Here is a 20,936-nt window from a genome sequence, read left to right as displayed (position 1 = left end):
AATGATAATATTCCCACGGTCAGAAAATGCTTGATTGATTACTACCGGGTAATCAAGAATTGATAATGCTTTTACGATAATGATAGTTATCATAAGAGAATTAGCATACTTGAGAATTGCCAACAACAATGATGGAACATGATTAACGATAGCAATTAGCTAGACTTTGTCGTTCTCTCTAAGATCAACTGCCTAAAAATGTGCAGAGTTTAAAAAAAAAAAATCCCTTGCAGGCTGTACTTTTGTTTGGTTCCTATGTTCACACATATCTGGGATTTGGATATGAGATTATACGTAAAAAATCAAAATAATTAGGCACCAAAAATGATTCTTTTAAAGAAGATTATTGGTTGGGAAGAGAAAGAGAAAAAAAAAAAATGGCTGCAGTTGCAGATTGTGCATGTGGAGAGCCATGTGATGGGCATTAAGCTACGGCAGCATCCATTAAAAATTTCGACATTCTTCCGCTTCATAATAAGGAACCTCTTAACAGCCCCCCGTGAGAAATCATTGGAGCTCTGAACAATGGATGTAGAGCTAAATTCCATGGAGATATAATTGATTGAGTGTTAAACTTAAAAATTGATGGGCTATGTTGAGCAGCTGAACTCTTTTAATAATGACGAAAGACAAATGCCAAAGAACTAGGAGTACTTTGTAAGGCGACCATCTGCTCCTATATCTTTAGGGCCTCCCTTCAATAATTACTTATCTTTTATAAGTGCTCACTGCTTGTGTAAGATGTCTATGGAGAAGGAAATTAAAACATGCCACACAACACTTAGATGTGCCTTGTTTGGATTGCTTGTTTCCGTCGAAAAATATTGTCGTTTTCCGTGATCACATCTCCCTATCACCTTTTTCCCTCACATATATCAAATCGCTACAGTAATTTTTCCATGAAAAATGACGAAAAATGCAATCCAAATACAACCTAAAGTGTTTTACTTTGTAAGCCACTCGTGGTAAACCATAAATATTGGGTTATTTTTGGGCAAAAAATTCGTCACCGCTTAAAATCATCAATCAAGTTTCTTAGTCATAATATAGCTTTTTTTTTTCTCTGAAAGCAATATAGTAAAGAATTTGAGTGCCTTTAATAATATAGCAAAAAAACAAAATCATTCATAAGGTCTCTAAAATTTTGTGTATGAGAATTATATACGAAATTTTAGGATTTACTTTTATGTTAGAGTTGAATGAAAAGCAACTATTGATTTGATCGCCTCCGTCGTCCTCTTAAGGTCCTTTTAGCTGTTAGGTATAGGATTTGAATTTGGGGTCACACGGTTGACAGTGGAATGAGACGGGAGTACTTAAAAAAATAAACTGAAGGAATCATCATGTTATTTCTTTGTCCTCAATCAAGTGTCAAATTGGTAACCAATAGTCACAAAAAATGTATCTCCACCAAGACAAATATCAAGGCATTTGTCTGTACTATTCTTATACGAGCGATGACGCATCAAAATACATCGAAATATATCACTATTTTAGCCACTAGAAATGCTGGTCTCCCACTAGACAAGAATTCACATGATGTATGGTGGACGATGGGTCTGTCTTTTATATGTGGCCATGGCCAAAACCTCTCAAATGGTAGTATTATATGATGGCCTTCGGGCTGAGAAACCCCACATGCTACTCCATGCCCTGTCTGTGGACCATGAGGTGGAAATGCAGACTTTTCGCCATGAAGGATAACACTGCTGCAATTTAATTTACAGCTCGAAGGGATTTAACCCCCCCACCCAAAAAAAAAAAAAAGAAAAAGAAAAAAATCTAGGTCAGCCACAATGCAAGGCTGGATCAGCCAGTTCTTGCAGTTGCAGATGATTTATCTTTAATTTGTGTCAATCGTTTGTCCACAAAAGTTGGCTTGAAAGTTGAAAGCGTAGTAGTAGATATAAGAATTTGCAGCTGACTGATTGCCTCAAGGCAAACTGGCAAAGAAATGGTGCATATATACTACTAAATAATTCCCCCTGCAAAAAAAAAAAGAAAAAGAAAAAGAAGCATATGTCCACCTCCTTTATTTTCACAAGTTAATTCCCACAAAAAAAATTGAGAAAAGATATAATTTAAATTTTCTCCTCAGTGTGATTGGCAAAATTATTTTTAGTAGCTTTTTTTTAAAAAAAAAAAAATCTTGAAAGTCTTTTATTCTCAAAGTGTACAAGTGCACGTACTTGAATCCATTTGCCGCAAAATTTTGACCTAGCACTCAAAAAGATTAATGACTGGAAATTAAAAGATTTTAGCCTAGTTATGAAACAAAAAATGTGAATTGAATTTTAAATGATACAAAACTAAAACCTTTGTACTTTTCCCTCATTTAAATGCCTAAGCGCAATGATTATCTGATGATTAACGAATAGAAGACTGACTCGCTTATCATCTGGGAAGGATAGATGACTAGGTCCTCCTTTTATCACGTCTCATTTGGTTGTACCTAGAGCTGTTAAATCAATCGAGTAGCTCGAAAGCTCGTTAGAGCTTGACTCGTTAAGGCTTGAACTCGGCTCGTTAATTTTGGTTAACGAGTCGAGCTCGAGCTCGAAACATGCTCGTTTAGTTAACGAGCCGAGTAAGCTCGGCTTGTTTGATACTCCAGTAGTTCATTAGAGCTCGTTAATGAAGGGCATATTTGTTATTTTAGAAATCAAAATTATAAAAATTAAAAATTATAGATTTTTATTAAGGTTAATTTGCACGAACTCGAGCTCGAGCTCGTGAAATTTGACTTGTTTGTGATAAACGAGTCGAGCTCAAGCTCGAGCTCGAGCCACATGTACATTTAACGAGTCGAGTTCGAACACATTTTAAAGCTCGTTTTCCTAACGAGCTCGAGTCGAACTCAGTTCGAATTAAACTCGAGTCGAGCTCGGCAGCCAAATACTCGGCTCGATTAACAGCTCTAGTTGTACCTCAGAATTCTGACCAATACATTTCCCAATCCTATGCTGTAAACTCCTCAATTTTGTACTATGTTCTTTTTCTGATTTCCAAAAAACGCTTATGAATTTGTGTAACACCTATTAGAGTTGAATATGCCATACTAAATCCTAATAACAAAACCGGGTAGGTTTTGTGTAGGTTCGATTGTTCGATCCAAATCAAATTAGACCGGATACCCGATTAAGTTACTAAAAGGGATTTAGGTGAGATTTGAACTACGTAAGAAAGGGAATTTAAGAAGTCCTCCCAACCAACTTGGCAAATGATTAAGGATTGACGAATTTTAAAATGCTAATCCTCAGAGTCCCACACATTGGATGTATATCCGAATTCATTAATTAAGCCAAAAAGCTTTTGGGGAAATTGTTTAAGTAATAATAAATGTATTTTGTCTACAATGTGTGTGTCAATTCACCATAACTACGTGCTTTTGATGTTTGACATGGTAATAATTCCATTATAAAATTACCTTAATCCCACTTGCATCTTGTTCCACATTACTGTAAGTAACAAAGGTGGAGGCTTCTTTAATTTACTATCAACTACCAATTAACCTCGACAAAAGCACAGTGTTTTTTTTTTTTTTTACATAATATGTACAATTAATGCTGGCTTTAGAAATCTCTTTTGTTGATTATGCTATGATGGACATACTGTCACGTTTTTTATTTTTCAAGTCAAATCAAATTTCCTTTTCTTGGTTCCTTTATCATTACATTACACCAAATAGGCATATTAACTTTGCAACACATAATGCACAACGATTAAATTCATTAACAAACCGTAGGAAATATGTTGAAAATCTGGCAATTAATTTCTCTCAGAAAGGGATAGTATAGTATATATTTTAGGACAATATTAATTGTATAAAAGTGACTGAAAGGTCCTTATTGCTTAATCTCAGATAATGACAGCCAAATTTTCAACTATTTTTGACCAGCTGAAGTAACGAAATTCTTATATGGTTCTTTAAGTAGAAAATTTCATCAATTTTGGCGAGTACTAGTCAAATTAGACCACCCAATAATTGCCCATATCAAAAACCATCATGGCAGATCAACTTGATGAAAGACTGCCCCAAAAGAAAGCAACCTTCGTCATGGAAAAAAAATAATAATAGCGTAGACCAACCACAGTGCTGAAATGTGGAAAATCTAGAGTATCATGCTTTAATAATTGAAGGTTGTCAATTTTTCCGGTGAGAAAGATATGATCAACATTACGCAAGATATAGGGAACAGATACACCAATTGAGGCTTTGATGTCTATTGAAACCGGGGGAGGGTTGGTACGTTGGAAGGCAAGGTGAGAGGGATTGCAAATAAAAAATCTTGGATTTAAAGTTTTCTACTTAAAAAAGAAGAAGAACGAAACCTAGCTTTTGTGTATAAATAAAAACATAGAAAAAATTGAAGTATGATCGATCACCAAAAAGGGAAAAAGAAAAGAAAGAAAGAAAGTTAGTTTATCACAAACAGGCTGGGAATGAAAAAGAAAAAGCATATATATTGGCTAAAGATAATAAACATGTGAATGTCAAAAGATTCAAATAACGTACGGTGAAGGTGTTGAATTTTTGTGATGGTGATGCTGGTGTTTGATTGAATGAAGGGATTCAATAGTCAATAACTGAAATAAAGACTTTAGGCTTATAAACTATCTTAGCGTAACGAAAAGTAATAAATGTGCAATATAAAGGAAAGGAAAATTTTTGTTTTGCTCCATGCCCTCGAGTTTCCATTGATTCTTTTTTCGCTGCGGGTTTACCAAATAATTGATGAAAGATGGTTTGGCTCTATGGCCAACTGATCGATCTCAAATTAGTTAAAAATTTATCTAAGTTTGGCCATGCAAGAACATATTGATCAATAATTCAGAGGTGGAAAAACGCTGCAACCTCCATCCTGCTAGAGACGTCGAATCAAATCTTTCAAGTTTTTCAACTCAAGTGGCATATTGGTGTTCATATATTTTATTATTGAGTAAATAGAGCATACGAACGGGTCAACAAATGCATGGGTTCAAGATGAGAATGGCCTATCCCAACATGGATACTAAGGCCATAAAGCTCGAGAAAAATCAAAAGGAAGCCAGAAAAAGCCAAACGCTGAGGCCAGATGAAGCGATTCAACTATGTCAACCGAAAGTAACCGTCAATCACCCAAAGAAAAAACTACCCCTTTAGGTCCAAAAAGCCAACAAAATGCTTCTTTAGTGAAAGCAAGCATGGGCTACGTTAGATTGGATTAAACCCCCTCAATTGATTCTTTAACGTTCAAGGGGGGCCATCGATTGGGGTCCCCCGACCACATTTGTCTCATTTTCCACTGCCCCATGTCCCTTAGAACATGGAGGAAATTATGGCAGCCTTGCCTACTATAAGTTGCCCCTCTTTTCCCTCCTGCCTCCTCCCCCTGCCGATCTCTACCTCCCTCGTTTCTTTTCTTTTATATATGCCAAACCTCATAAAGCCTCTTTTGCAACAAACCAACACATACTTGTACCGCTATATAGTTCACAAGGCGGCATCAAAAAAGTCCATAATTTTCAATTGAAGATGTTTAGCCAAGAAGGAAAGTTTCCTTGCAAATGATTGAAAAAACATTAGATTCTTTGCAAAAGTAAGTAAAAGGGGGTCCTATCTGTTGATATTTCTTTGATCGCTTTTTGGAATACGGAAGGTTTTCATCAACAAAAGAGAGAGAAAAAAATGGAGATCGAATTGGTGAAGTGTGATTGTTGTGGACTGAAGGAAGATTGCACTCAAGATTACATTAGTGAGGTGAAGGCAAATTTTGATGGTAAATGGCTATGTGGGCTGTGCTCAGAAGCTGTGAGAGATGAAGTTAACAGAGGGAAGAAGCAATCTGGAATGGATGAAGCTGTGAAGGCTCATATGGCCTTTTGTAGGAAGTACAAATCCAATCCTGCAATCAGAGTTGCTGATGGGATGAGGCAGATGCTAAGGAGAAGATCAGGTGATTTATCATCATCATCATCTTCTTCTTCTTCTAAGAAGTACTCGAGATCATCAAGTACGTCCCAAGTGGGAGATGATTCATCGTTCTCTTGTTACTAGCTGCTTAGATTAAAAGAAAAATTGGCCCCAACTTCTGTTGGAACAAGGGATAAAAACCTTTTTATGGCCAATTCCTAGTTACGCTACTTGTTTTGTACAGAGGATGTTATCAATTTCAATGGAGGCTTTTTAGTTCTTTTCTATTTTCCTTTACAAGAATGCCCATTTCTTTTCGTCTTAAAAATACGGTAAAGAACATCTACCATGCGAGCAAATTCTAGCTTCAGTTCTCCATTTAGGCTGCACATGGTTCTCCACGATAATTGGGCTCAGAAGTACTGCATTCCATTCGAACCAATGCGATTCTGATCATCAAGGCAGCAGCAAAACTGATCTTTGAACATGAAAATGATTTTCTTCATCTTCCCTCTTGATCAAGATAATAAATGCTACGTAGAACTTTTAAATTTCTCATAGCTTATCATAGGTGGATACTTTTGATGGAAAAGTGCAAATTACCATTGACCTTGTTGAGTTCTGTTCACATTTTCTTGATGATTTTCAGCGGAATACTTAGAAGAGGAGATAATGAGTGTGTAGTAATATTATAGCAAAGCAACAGAAGCAGAAGGGCTTGTTCCAAAAGGTGAAATGGCACGTTTCCGAAAGATCATTCGTTCTTTTCTTTGGAACAGCATTCTTTCATTATTTTTATTTTTTTGATAGTAAAGAGACCAAAAGAACCTGCAAAAACTTAACGTTAGAAATGTTTATTAAAAGACAACAACATTGCAGGTCAATTCCCCACTTAGCCTAAAAGGACTTTTTTGATTATTATTGCTCCAGATGCCTCAATTATACTTCTTGTTAACTCAAAGTCATTCCCCACTGTAAATAGTGGTTGTACGAAAAGTTGAGTATTCTTTTGAAGAAAAATTCTGTAGTAAACAGTGTATTTGTGATTCTGTATCGATGTTGTCCAAGTTGCTAACATATATTAATGCTTCACTTATGAGCTAAATGACAATTATTGGATGGACAATAATTTAGCCCAATTGGCCTATTAATTCTGTCATTTCATTACAGATGACTCACCAATTCAACTGTACTTACTGCATTCATTTTAGCGAATTAGTTCACCAACTTGGCTAATAAACAATCTTACACATCAAGTGGAGGACCAACTAATCCACAACTTGTACATTTTGGGCTAGAGCTCCGTTTGAATTACAAGTTTTTAGAGTTTTCATAAAAAATTATACCATACCGATATCTGATATATGTGAAGCGAAAAGGTACTATGAAAATTCACGTTCCAAAAAAGGTTGAAAAAGCGTTAAAACTTAACTGGAATCCTTGCTCTTTTGTAGAGGATTTCGGGGATCTTGATTTTAAACTTCTATCCATCAAGTATCCCAAAATTTAATTTTTTTTTTTAAAAAAGTTAAAGCAAAACCAAAATGTGAAAGGAAATGAAACAGATGGAGGCAAAAAATTACCCTGCTGCGTTTCATTAAAATAAACTGGACAAAAAGTGACCCCAATCTTTCGGCTTCAATTATAGACTCAGTACTATTAGTATTCATATTAACTAATATTGGTGAGAAACCCAAGAAAGATATATACCAGTACTTCATGTAAGATTTGTTGCACCATTTGGACACCTGTGATGAGCTTTTATGATTTTGTGAAGCTTAAGAAATTCCGAAGGTCAATGGGTTGCTTGAGATTAAGTCAATCAAGAATTTGAAGTTTTTGTCACCTGGCTCATACTTTAAACCTTGTTTGATTGATAGTTTTTTTTTTTTTTTTTTAATTATTAATAAAATTTTTAAACACCTTCTTATCTTATACATATCATATCATCATTATACAGAGAGTTTCACATCAAAAACTTGCAACACAAATAGGCCTTTCGACAGCATTTATGCTAGGATCCGATCAAAACCAGTTGCAATATGTCACATCAAAGATAAACATTTGAACTTTTTTGCTTTTGCCTGTTTTTGCTTGCTAATAGATGTGGCCGCTGTCACTTCTGAAGTACGGAGAAGCTTATTTCAGGGAGGGGGGCTTAAGTCCCTCGTTGGACTGTAGGTGAGGGTTGTGTCAGAGCACTCTCTTGATTTAGTTGGATTTGTATACTCATTAGCTTCCTACCACAGCCTCCTTAGGCTTCCCCTCCCCCTTAGATTAGGATAGAGTAGGTTATACAAATGTATTGTTGCTGATAAAAAAGAATCGGGTAAGTACTACTTTCTTCATCTTGAGACTAACAATAAAGAGAAAGAAATATATCAGGATACTATGTGCAACTTCCAAAAGAATGGTCCAAATTAGTTTTAGATAAAAGTCCTGTTATGAGGAATGGAGGTAGTATTTTAGAATCATGACTAATAATGAAAGAATTTTAATTTTGCATATACTAACATTGTATGCACTAGCAGACATGATATGTCACATGTACAACAATCGAAATGTAAATTTAAATTGAAATTAGGTGACATGTATCCACACCCGTTAAAGTATACAGTATCAAAAGATTTAAATTAAAAAAAATTTACTTCATAAAACTGCTTATTGATGCATCTTAAAAAATCATTTGAGTGAAAAAAATGATGATACATGCCAAAATTTTGCAAAACTTATAGCAGACAAAGCAATTACTTTTTGGGTACAGAATTACACATGTCGAGTGAACAGAAGTTAGCAATTGAACATTCAAACCTCTAACACCAGAATTCCTAGAGAAACAAAGCGACATGTTATTTGATAATTAGGTCCAGATGTTTAATAAGTAGTAACATAGGTTGAAGGTGACATGGAACCATCTTAATGCTGGCAAACTTATAGCTAGTTCCAGTTACGCATTAATTTTTTTCTTGACTACGTCTAGTCTTGTCCTTAGCAAGAACACCAAAATAAGATGAGAACCAGAGGGGCATTACCAAATTTGCAGGTTAATTAATGCAATCATATATAGAAGACGATAGTGATATAGCATGTTAAATTTAGCAAAGATTTTTCCAAACTGTCCTTTTGCCCCTGACACCGGGGAACAATCTTATCTATCTAATTTGGTTCTGGTTGAATTAGGCCCTTATCTATTTAATAGATCATCTAACGATGCGGGGATTTTCTTCCACGTTAGCTCGACAAATTCTTGATCAAGAAAGACTAAATCGCTTGGATTGAAAAATAGGGTAGACACGGAAGGATGCCACATGGTTATCATTCATGATGTTCGGTATAAACGAGAAAGGAAAAAACAGGATATGGCAGGTAAGTAGATTACTTCTTTGCTTTAAGATTAGCAAGCAAGATTGGAGAACATGTCCACAAAGATCGTCGGTGGCCCTCTTTAAAATCGGCCATCCATTGTTGATTTTCATTTCTGTCGAGATTGAAGAACACGTCCACAAAGATCCTTTTTACTATCGGCCATCCCATTATTGATTTTCATTTCTGTCGAGATTGAAGAACGCGTTCACAAAGATCGTGGGTGCCCGTCTTTAATATCGGGCCATGCCATTATTGATTTTCATTTCTGTTTTTAATTCAACGTGAACATTACTTTTACGAGCTCTCTATATATGCACTTTCGACCTCGTACATCGAAAAGACATTAAGAAGCCTTCGACAAAACCCCACATTAGTTCGTCTTTTGATTTTCAAAAGAGAGCAATTACTGCTTTGACAAACAAGTTCATAGAGCCGGGGGCTTTGGAGAATTACGTGCAACTAATTTATTGTAACTCACTAATTAAATGGATTTTCCAGAGCAAATACATCATGCTCCTTTAATCTCCAATATTAGGAGCAAAAAGTCTAGTATAGATAGGAAATTTGCATAGTAAAATTAAATATTCAAGATTAAGTAATTTATCTCTCTCACGAGATATGCAAGTATTTAGGAATACATTTTATGATTTTACTAGGAATTATTGGAATTTTAAGCATCATTAGGCTACTTTATCAGAAGGCCCGTAACCCACATCGTGAGTTGCACCAAATAGTAATAGTACTGGCAAAGGTCGCATAACAAAAAAAAAAAAAAGAAACGAAAGGCCCATTAATCATTGGACCCATTCTCATGACCGTTAGAATTCAAATTTTAAACCTTCCAAAGCTTCATCTTCACCAGCTCCAACAGGAGAAAACACCCCAACTCCCCAAAGAAAACAAGACCGACCCCCGAAACTTAGAATCAAGAAACCATGAAATCAGTACCGTTAACCCCAAATTCTTCTGCAAAATCATCCACAACGGCAACCAGCTCCGGCACAAGCATGGAATCTGAATCAAGGGATAGCTATTATTTTCCGGGATGTCGAAAAGATGCCAACTGCAACTGCGAAATGTGCATAGAAAGCATGAATGCCACCCTTGATCTTATGCCCCAAAGCAATTACAGAGGCTCTATGACTAAGCGTTCAATTTCGAAGCCTACTCTTCGAAGAAGTCCCATCTCATTCAACACTTCAACTCTTTCAACCCCTAAATCAAGGACCGAAACTGTTAAGATGTCACCGCCCCTGAATTCCACTGCAAGAATCTGCTTTCATGACAAGTTGAAGAGAAAGGAGAAACATTTCAGATTTGGGGTCTCTGTGATTAGATTGCTGTGGGGTCTGAGCTTGATTTTGGCTGCGGAATTTGGATTCTCTTGGGTGGTTTCTGGGATACTTAGGCCTGAATTATCACGGGAAAAAGTGAGGATTTTGGGCGAGAAATCACTTGTATCTAAGGACTTGAATGAAAGGTTATCGTTCTTGAAGAAAGATTTATGGGGTTTGGTTGGTAAGCAGATCTCACATTATAGCTATGTTGGTTCTCCCTGGAAAATCAATCAGGTAAAATTTTCTCGGATTTTAATTATTGGCCAGTGTTCATTGTTCTTAGGGTTCGCTTAAAAATTATTATTTTTTATTTACATGCTTATGAACAATTCTGGGATTCATTCATAATTAGTTAGTTGATTATTGAATCTTCTGTCCCGTATGACAAACGCCTAGGATGGGTTTATTTTGAATTCCCGAAATGTGCTGTACAAATCCCTGACAGAAGAGGTGAGCATCTGGGGTTGGCCTTTGCAGACAGCTGGATTGCTCACAGCAGAATTTTCTTCACGGTCATTCACAATCTTATCAGGAAGAGTCACTGAGGTAACCTACTTCTGATTTTCCCCCCTTTTTCCTTGAACCGACTAGAGAATCCAGCCAAAAGCATAAGTAGCTAAATCAACCATTTGTCTTTCGTTCTCTTCTGTTGTCTGTCATAATCTTTCTGAATCATTGTGATGCTACAAGATCCCGTTTCACTGAAAAACGTTTCAGAAAGAAATATGCCTTTTTCTTTCCTTGACTTTTCTCTCTTTTACAGTGGACAAATGGGGAGGTGGGGTATTTGATTCGAAACAGTAATACTTCATGGGTACAAGGAAAATGGAGTGCTTCTGCTGTTCAATTGGATCCAAATACATGGATTCTCGAGTATCAACAAAGGCCTGTAATTGAGAACTCGAGATTGATTTCAGCAGCACTGCACTTTCTGAAATTCAGACTGATCAGAGAACTGAAAAATGTGCAGCAGGAGTTTTGGCTGATATTTGCATTTGGCAAACAGTACAGCGGTTCAACAGGACAGAACCTCAAAATCCCGACATAGACGGTTTTTAATTCGGTGTTTTAGCTACTTATGAGAAGAGAAACTTCTCATTACTTGTGAGAAGCTTTGGGTTGATTGTCTCTTCTGTCCTAAATGAAGCATGATCAATTAGAAAGTGGATTTGTTTTGTTCTATCAACATCGATGTGCATGAAGATGCACGGGTAGAAACTAGTCCTTGTACGTTAAAAAGCTGGGGGCAGTTGAGAGGTGGATGTGAATATACTTCAGAAAATTTTGTAGACAAGTAAAAAGTTCGTATAATCACCAGAAATCTTTACAAGAACAGGAGCCGTCTCTATAATGCAGAAATCTAGTCCTATCTCTAAGAATGATTTCTCTCTCAAAGAATGAAGTTCTGGCAATCCTCACAGATCCTAAGGTTCTTAATGATTGGAGTGAATGATCTCTTTTCCTCTCTAATCAGCGCATAATAAAGTGCTAACTTCTCACAGTTCCAGAGCCAGACAAATCTCCTTTTCTTTTCCTCGTCTTGATCTGCATCAATCAAAACACATCTGGCTTTTGGAGCATTAGCTACCTTCTTCAGCGTTACCAATTTACCACTTAAATAACAGCGCTTGCTTATCATTTTTATCAGCTGTCATAACCTCGTGTATCTGATTGTCAATTTCAATTTTAATACACCGCTATTAAGGAAATTCAATTAGTTTTGGAATTGCAATGAATAATATTTTTTCAATATACAACTAAAATCTAAGCTAAATAAAATATGGGTTCTTTTTAAACCTCTGAATTTGTTGATTTAGTGTAACTCATACTCAAATTATGTGTGGGAGGAGGGATGGGTTGAATGAAACGAGAGAGTGAAACGATTCAAGACCTTCCACTTACACTTAAACAAAATCCAAATTTTGTGCTTTGCTCTTTTTTTTTTCCTTCTTTTTTTGGTTCTTCAATTTCCTATGATTTGCAGAATAAGATCACTGATTTGGTAGCAGACACAAAGTCAGTTGTTGAAGAAATCTGGAGCATGCTTCAACATTCTGAAAATCTTACCTTGGACGGACGATTTTCAAACTAAGCGTGGGAAGACAGTATATGCTGGTTGATGACAAAACGCCGTTGCTGTATGGAAAGAAGTAGAGAAGGTTAGAGGGTCTTGGCCACAGCAATTCGCAAAACTGGGAAGTTTCTAAAATTCTTGTTTAATTCAGATTTGGATGCAGGTTTTGGCATGATACTGTTTCTTAAAAACAGTAGTTGGATTGATTCTTTTGTTTTAGTGCATTTTACTACTCAGTCTCCGTTGTTCTCTAATGCAGTTCCGAGCGCCGTGTGCAGTATTGTTACGAAGGAGTTTATCTCCAAAGACTTAGGAAGGAATGAGCAAACCCACAAATATTGCTATGATTTTCTAGCTACATTCCAGAAATATTACTATGATTTTCTAGCTACACTCTTTTTTCTTTATACAAAACTTTGTATGTAAAGTGTTATTGATTTTTTTTTGTTTTTTGGTCTACATGAAAAAATGAACAAGGAGGAAAAATCACATGGATGAGACATCAATTATCGCTTATACAACTGAATGAAATTAATGGGCAAGAAATTTTGCATTAAAGGTTCGTATGGTTTGTGCCTAATAAGGTGAAGTGAATATTAATTAATCCACAAAAAGGTAATTTCTTCTCTCCCATTGAAGAATACGCAGTTCAGTAATCAGTGTGTTTGGTAACACCATTTTTTTTTTTTCAAATATTATCTTGCTTGCATTATCAACATATTTTTTCAACCACTTTTTAATATTTCTAATGATTAATTGCAAAATGCAATCTCTGTTACCGGTTTGTAACTTCCACCCCAAACTTTAAATTATTGCATTAAACTACATTCATCTATGCATTTTTAGCACATTCATCTATGCATTATTTTCATCTCTTTTTTTTTTTTTTACACCATTTCAAAACTAATATCCATCACAATTCCAGCTTAGATTCCTTATCAACAATCATAGAATACAACTAACCCTCAACATGATCATACACCAACAAAAGTCATTGCAAACTAACCAAATTAGAGAATCCAAAACAAGCCAGAGTGATAAACCCCAAGAACACAAGAATAAGAAAAACGGTGGCGATTGGTTATAGAGAAATTTTGATTGATTCATTGGTTTAGCTTGAGAACAAGGAAAATACAGCTTGAGAACAAAAAAAAAAATCAGCAAGTGAGGGAGTTTGAAAAACGCTCATGACTTTTTGGTGTATTAAGCAAGAGTGAGAGAGCTAGGAATAGGGAATTAAAACGGATTGGAGTTGTTGCTGAGAGAAGAGAGGGGAAAGAATGGGAGAAGAATAGATGGATGATTTAAGGTTTTTTATTTGCTCATATTGGGGCAAAAATGCCATGAGAATTTTTTTTCTTGGCTGATTTCTAATTAATAGATTAAGAGATTATAATGCTATAATTTATATTTTAAGGTGCAAATTGCAATCCAAAGATAGTTGAGGGTGCATTTTGCCATTAATCCTATTTTTAACCATCTTTTTTATCTCACACACACCAAATCAGAAAAAAAAAGTGTTACGGTATTATTCTAAATAGTTTCTTATCCAATTGCCTATGGATTTGTTTATATTTTTCTTCAAAATAATGGAATGATGGAAAATAACATAGAAGTCATTTGAAATATTTCGATTTACCCCATCTAGTTTTTCTTTTCTCGAGCTTTAGTTAGGTTCCATAATTTGACATTTTGGCATGTCTAAAATTGATAAAGCATAGGTCACGCGTGATTTCACACCAAAAATAATACAGGTCTAAACTATATTAGGCTGACTTACTAATGTAATCACACGTAAAATTAATATTTTAAATATGAGGTATGTAAATTATTTTTAATGAAATGTGAAGGACGTTGTGTGCAATTTTCCCTTGTCCTTAACTGCTATAAAAATTTACTCAAAAGGAAAAAATCACAAAAATATATAGAGCGCGAGAAATACTAAAACCAGAAATGTGATTCCTTGAATTGCCCATTCGACTCTCAAAGCTTTCCGTGGGAACATCGGAAACGTCAAGATGGGAGAAGCACTTTTCGAACTTGAAAACGTTCTCAGAAAGGTAATACTGGTATAGACTATTTGCATTTCGATTGCAGAATCAGTCTTACGAAATTACAGCAAGAAATATGTGATTTTTCCTTATGTTGTTTATTTAGTGAATTCCAATGATGGGTTATTAATTTGTTATACGCATGATTTCCTTGAGACCCTTTTTAATGAAAAGATGGGTTTGAACTAAACTTATGTTTTTAAAATTGGGATATGGTTCAATTGGCAGGAGAAAATCACTAGTCAAGAAGCAAATATACTGATGCAATGCAAGTCAAACGCTCTCAGAGCGTTCACTCTTGGTGCTACGGGTGCTGCTGCTGTGAGTTGGTTTGGTAGGAATTTTGGTTATCCTATTCCAATCTTCTTTTCCATTTTTTGAATTGAACTTCTTATATGTATATTGGGCTTTTATTTAAATTTTTCTGGGGGTTTCCCGTATTTCTTGTGCGATGAACTATAAAGATCAATTTTTTTCAAGAATTAGTACCAATCTTACCAGGTTTATTCTTGTACAACGAGACTATATAAATGGATTTGTATTTTGTCCTATGTGAAAGGGGAAGGACTGGACTAAAGTTTCCACTGTTGCAGTTATGGTCATTTGTTCAATGTCATGTAGTTTTTTTTTTGGGGTGGGGGTGGGGGGTATGATGTATTGATTTTTCAGTCTATAATTAGAGGGCTAATTTCATTAGTTAGGACCATTGAAGCTTAAAGATATTTAAGAATGGTAGTCATAAAGATGGGATGATGGGGTAGGAAGTGGATGTTTTGGTCTGCTCATGCATAAATTTAACCATATAAGCTTTCTTGGTGGTTTTGTTGCGTTGATCTTGAATAGAGTTCTCATGCCCACATAAGTCTTATGTTATTGGGATCAGCAAGCTGTTATAGATGCTTTTCCTTCAAAAGTGGAGAATTTACTTTCGAACATAATAAAAAAAATAGTGTGGGATTACCAAGTCGATGATGGTGCATTGCTTCTCAAAATCTAAGATGTTTGCTTACTGTAGGAAAATTGCATATCAGTATCAACTGCTGGCACTCCTTTGTAACTACCCTTGCCATTGAATAATTTCAAATTGATCTCCAAAAATAATGTTCCTTAATGTCTTAAAAGCTATATAATTTAGACTTAAGCCCATGAGAGATCGTGTATTTTTTGTGTCTTGTGTGAATCTCTCTACATGTGTTATTGTTCAAACTATTACTAGTGCCTTGTCATCTCGCTGTTCCATAGACTGGTTAATTGATTGAATTTTGCTTTCTTTCTTTCAGCCAGTATGAAGCTTCATAATGTACACCGCGTTTTCCTGACAGCAGGTCTCTCTCTCTCTCTCTCTCTCTCTCTGTGGGTGTTGGGTTTGCTGTGCGAGTGTGAACACTAAATTTATAAGTTGATGCATTGAAATGCATATATGCCTATGGAATCTACGAATTCTTCAACACTAGTTTTAGCTAGGGGATATAATCTTGGAAGACTTCGATAAGCAAGTACCTTGGCAGATGTATAGATATGTCTTAAACTTATCTTTTCCTGATTGCACCTATAGATCTGCAATTCTTAAAATCATCTGGGAATACTGAGATTGAGATATCTGGGATATGTTGAATATATTGTCCCTGAATTTTGCAGGAGGTTCTTTTGTTGTTGGAATGCGGACTTTTCGTAGATCTCTAGATTCGTCTCTTAACTACATTCTTTCTCTGGATGGGACTCGGATGCAGAAAGAATTGGGAGTTCTGTAGGTTCCTAGTCTTTTGATCTAGTGCAAAGTTTTTTGATATTAAATGAAGTGAGTTTGTGCATGAATGTCTAGTTACATTGTCCTCCTAAACTAAAATCATGATAGTGATATTTACATTTTTGTTTAGTTAGTTCAGGAATTTCTGGAGTCTTAATGTCAAGCAATGCCATAAAGAAAATATGCGGTTCCGTTAGATTCCTTCACCTGTTGTCCAAACGTGATAAGACAATAATGAGCAGGATTCAAACATGTGTGACTGTTATTTTCGCTGATTAATCCATCAGAAGTGCTACAAGGATACAGGAGTACACACAAGTAGGAAGTTAGACCATGGTTGGATTGGCAATGCCGTTCAAGTGACAGACTTCTCATGCATGTGATGGCTGATTAATTGCTCCTTTCGAGCAAAAGTTCGTTAACTTTTCAGGGATAGGAGACAAAGGATAGATGCGAGAGGTTAAAGTAGATAAAACACAAGTAAATTGATTACATTAATGCATGCTATTATGATGACCTGTGACATAAGAAGAAAAACAAGAGTTGTTATATGATGCTACCGCTACTTTTCATGGTCACAAACAGATGACAGATTGATTGGTAGATCTTTTGTTTTCTTTTGTATTTAGGTGAATCCAGAAACTGGTTTATTCTGCTACTTATGTGTTGGATTTACTGTTGGTGTCTTTATCTGATGTGAGCTGTTCTAGTCTTTTGACCGTATATCTGCTTTTGAAATGTCTTATGTGGTTTAATTTTTTCCTCATGGCAGAATGTTGCAAAAGTATCAGGATGACCCAACCATAATGCAACGTATCTCCAAGCATTTTTACTCAGAAGAGGTTTATGATGATTCATCAGACAGACCAAGATTAAGATGGCGTTTCCGAAACTCCTTTGGAGAAAATGCAGCTTATCCTCTGGTGACTGATGAGCATGCTTCGAACAGTGAGAAATCTGATCAAAAGAGGACTATTTCAGAGAATAGTGATCCGGAACCAAACCAAGCTCAAGTAAGTTTAAGTTTAAATTTAATTTTCAGTCTAGGAAATTTGAGAATTGAAATCCTTCGAGGAAAATACAGAAATAGCTACAGGTCTCTTAATACTTTCTATGCTTGGGAAAATTTTTGAGTTTCTGCATTGTATCACCATTTCTACAATTCTTCTTCCACCTTAATATCCAAAGTAGTACTGGATAATTCACTTGGTAATAGGCTGTGCTGCACTTTATCGTGTTGAGAATGGGACAGAATGCTTCCTTGTTATTTCAATTGCCTGTTAATTTATGTGTAGATTTTGGTTCCTTTGATCTTGGTTGTTTATGATTTTAGATGAATGCTGCTGGTGATGCTGTGGAGAACCCATTTGATTGCATTTTCGGGATTCCGGCAGAGGTAAATGAGATTCAGCCTACTAATAGATCTAATGCTGGTAGATCCAAAGCGGTCTCCAAAAGACATGCTCATGGCAACAAGCGATTTCATCGTAGACATCGGAAGCATCAGCAAGAGGCTTCTGAGGCCTGAGTTCATAAACTGTTTTAGACTGGGGCGACATCCAAGCCATTACCATTACGAGACTCATTTCGGTCTGGCTGAAGCAGGGAATGGCCTTTCATGGTTAAATGCTTATTAATATAGGCTACATAGCTTATATGATTACTTAAAGCTGATTCATGAACCAATTCTACTACGATGGTAAGTTGTTTCACGCTAAGTTATGAACAAGCTGTGTCAGCCAGCTTCTTCACAGTCTTGTCCTTTCAGGAACGATACAGTTGTATGCATGAAGGTTCTTTTGGAATAGTAGGATTTCTTCGTGAATTCTTTTGTTTTGTTTTTTTTTTTCCTTGGGGAAATACGGTTTATGTACTGTAACAGTCAAATAAGTACTCTCGTCTTCTGTCTGCTACTAGTATAATTTATCAATTGAATGGTTGTAAGCATCCATGATTACAAAAATCTTTTGTACATGATAAAAAAGAACTTTAGCTTTTGACAAGTCGAAATCATGCTCAAGATTATCATAAATATCATATTATCGTCATCATTACTGTATAAAAAGTATGATGAGTCTTGGCAATAATAGAATGTAAGAGTGTATGTCTAAATTACCCTTGTGTCTTTTAATTCGAGTCATTGCATTTCAATCATGCAATATTTTACCAAGAACTTAGCTTAAATATGATAATCTTCCCTCTTCAAAATTTTTATAACTATAGAATGCACAATAAATTTTTAATGGCTTTGTACACAATAAACATTTTGTACAGCTACCAATTGCTTAATTTTTGTTCATTTTCTTAGTTTATATTAGGGTAAAAAATAAAAGAGTCCCTCCTGGTAAACCTATTACACAGAAAAGCCCGCCTTGGTTTCAAAATATACAATACGACTCCTCATATTTTGAACTAAATTGTAAAGGTGACGGAATTCGTTAAACTTAACGGAAATAGACGAAATGACCAAAATGCCCTGATATAATTAAGCAAAAGACAGCTCAAAAAAATCATTTGTTTTATTCTCTAAATAGAGAGAATTGAGGGTTAAGGGGTGGAATAGGTATATTTGATAAAAATTAGGTATAAATTTTTTTTTTTAGATTCCAATAAGTCATTTCCGTTAAGTTTTAACAGATTCTGTCACCTTTATAATTTAGTTCAAAACATGACGTGTCGTATTGTATATTTTGAAACCATAGAGAGCTTTTCTGTGTATTAGGTTTACCACAGAGAATTTTTTTTGTTTTTTACCCTTTATATTATGCTAACAATCAAAATTTTACACAAAAATTTAATATATTAAAGATTTTATATCTTGGAAAAATATATATTACTGGTAATCTCTAAAAGCACCCGAGAAAGTAGATTGAAATTTCGCCCCGTACAACTTTCTATCAGCCCGTCTTTAATCTCTAGCCTCTATATTCGATCATGAAAGAAAAAATTGTCCTTATACATATCCTACTTAAAATACTATATATAAGGCACAAAACCAAGTCATACCTGTACATTTGGCTTAACTAGGTTCTGATGCCATCTTAATTTCCGGAACTCTCTTTTCTGTCCATCATTTTAAATGTATATACAAAAGTCCCTAATGAAAGAGATAATGGCAGATGTACACATCTCAAAGGTTTATATGCATGTTGATAGATATCCATGGTCTACATGCATGCATGACCTATAGGACAATATATTAACTTTTGAGAAAATTCTTCAGCAAAAATGCGTCGTCTTTGATAGGTCATACCAAAAAGATTATACGTAAAGCAGTTAATTTCATGTAATCTTAAGAGAAGATGCCTTCATTTAAAACCATTTATATTGTCTGTGGTTCAACCTTTTTGCCACACCAAGAATCTTAATCTTATAAAAAAATCTTTTCCACTTTAATATTATTCGATTCTTTTTATCCATTTATCTCCCTACAAATCTCCACCTCCATGAGAATTCATCCTTTGTGCAGCAAGAGAAACATGAACATGAGGGATGCTTTTGATTCTTCAGTCAATGGACATGCCCTCAAGAAACTCAGGAAACTTCCTCATGTCTTTGGCAAGGTCCTAGAATTGCCCTTTGGGTCTGATGCTGATGTTGATGTTGAAGATAGTCATGAAACCATTCGCTTCATCGCAAAAGTTGAGATCGATGGCGAGGATGTTGCTAATGAAGTCAGGGCTCACGCCGTTGAGATTCACCCTGGGGTTACCAAGATTGTGGTGAGGAAGGACGAAGGAGATCTGGACTTGTTGCTGGACAAATTGAACATAGATACATGGCGTTTTAGGCTTCCGCGGTCAGCTCAGCCGGCCTTGGCTTCTGCGGTGTTTGTCGATGGAGAACTTATTATCACGGTGCCTAAAGGCAATTCTCGAGAGTTTGGTGATGGAAGGGACGTGTGGCTCGGTGACAGCCGGCTGGTTCTTGTTCAGTGAATTAAAGCTTAAACATTCAAGAAAGGATGATGAGATGGTAAACATAAGGGTTTGCATGAAATGCAAATGTTTATATTGCCAATGCATTGACGCATGTTTGTGTTCTGAATCTAATGTGCCTGCTATTTAATTTGTGTTATTTCTGATGTACTTGATCAGGAAAACATACAGTTTAATGTCTATTTTGCTTTTGTATTGCCAGAGTTTCAGTAGACGGTTGAATGGCTATGAATTCGGCTGGAAAATTTGTATGGAATCCTCTGTTAATGATTTGCTTTTGCTATCTTTACTATAAAGTAGATACTCCTACGATTGTTGGATAGATTTACGTTTTATGTGTTGGTTGACAAGGTGATTCAAGGACAAAAGACTAGGATGTTTATCTATACTCATCTGATGTTTCTCCTCCTCTTGATGATGCTCTCTTCTACACATCAATTTTCCAGTAACCAAACAAATGGTTTTTGTTGCCTCCCAATTTAGCCATAGAACAATGCTCTCTAAGTGCAAAATTTGGAAGCTTTGGGCAA

General features: G+C 35.7%; 4 protein-coding genes across 4 annotated transcripts; all 4 read left to right on the top strand.

Moving 5' to 3' along the window:
• Positions 1-5,388: 5,388 nt before the first annotated feature.
• LOC113766808 lies at positions 5,389-6,158 on the top strand. Its single transcript, XM_027310960.1, has one exon. The coding sequence runs from the start codon at positions 5,669-5,671 to the stop codon at positions 6,035-6,037; it is 369 nt and encodes a 122-aa protein (XP_027166761.1). The 5' UTR covers positions 5,389-5,668; the 3' UTR covers positions 6,038-6,158.
• A 3,997-nt stretch (positions 6,159-10,155) lies between these two features.
• On the top strand, positions 10,156-12,067 carry LOC113765738. The gene is made up of 3 exons (XM_027309982.1): positions 10,156-10,830; positions 10,993-11,142; positions 11,360-12,067. Exons 1-3 carry the CDS (start codon positions 10,195-10,197, stop codon positions 11,642-11,644), a joined length of 1,071 nt encoding a protein of 356 aa, XP_027165783.1. The 5' UTR covers positions 10,156-10,194; the 3' UTR covers positions 11,645-12,067.
• Positions 12,068-14,611: 2,544 nt separating this feature from the next.
• On the top strand, positions 14,612-18,471 carry LOC113765171. Its single transcript, XM_027309258.1, has 6 exons — positions 14,612-14,730; positions 14,950-15,055; positions 16,002-16,046; positions 16,360-16,468; positions 17,241-17,481; positions 17,802-18,471. The coding sequence occupies exons 1-6, from the start codon at positions 14,689-14,691 to the stop codon at positions 17,994-17,996; spliced, it is 738 nt and encodes a 245-aa protein (XP_027165059.1). The 5' UTR covers positions 14,612-14,688; the 3' UTR covers positions 17,997-18,471.
• A 1,425-nt stretch (positions 18,472-19,896) lies between these two features.
• Positions 19,897-20,684, top strand: LOC113765536. The gene has a single exon (XM_027309754.1). It carries the CDS (start codon positions 19,915-19,917, stop codon positions 20,404-20,406), a length of 492 nt encoding a protein of 163 aa, XP_027165555.1. The 5' UTR covers positions 19,897-19,914; the 3' UTR covers positions 20,407-20,684.
• Positions 20,685-20,936: the final 252 nt, after the last annotated feature.

Source organism: Coffea eugenioides, chromosome 3 (assembly GCF_003713205.1).
Source record: "Coffea eugenioides isolate CCC68of chromosome 3, Ceug_1.0, whole genome shotgun sequence".
Lineage (NCBI taxonomy): Eukaryota > Viridiplantae > Streptophyta > Magnoliopsida > Gentianales > Rubiaceae > Coffea > Coffea eugenioides.
The sequence above is the reverse complement of the archived record's forward strand: the minus strand, read 5'-3'. Positions and strand labels throughout refer to the sequence as shown.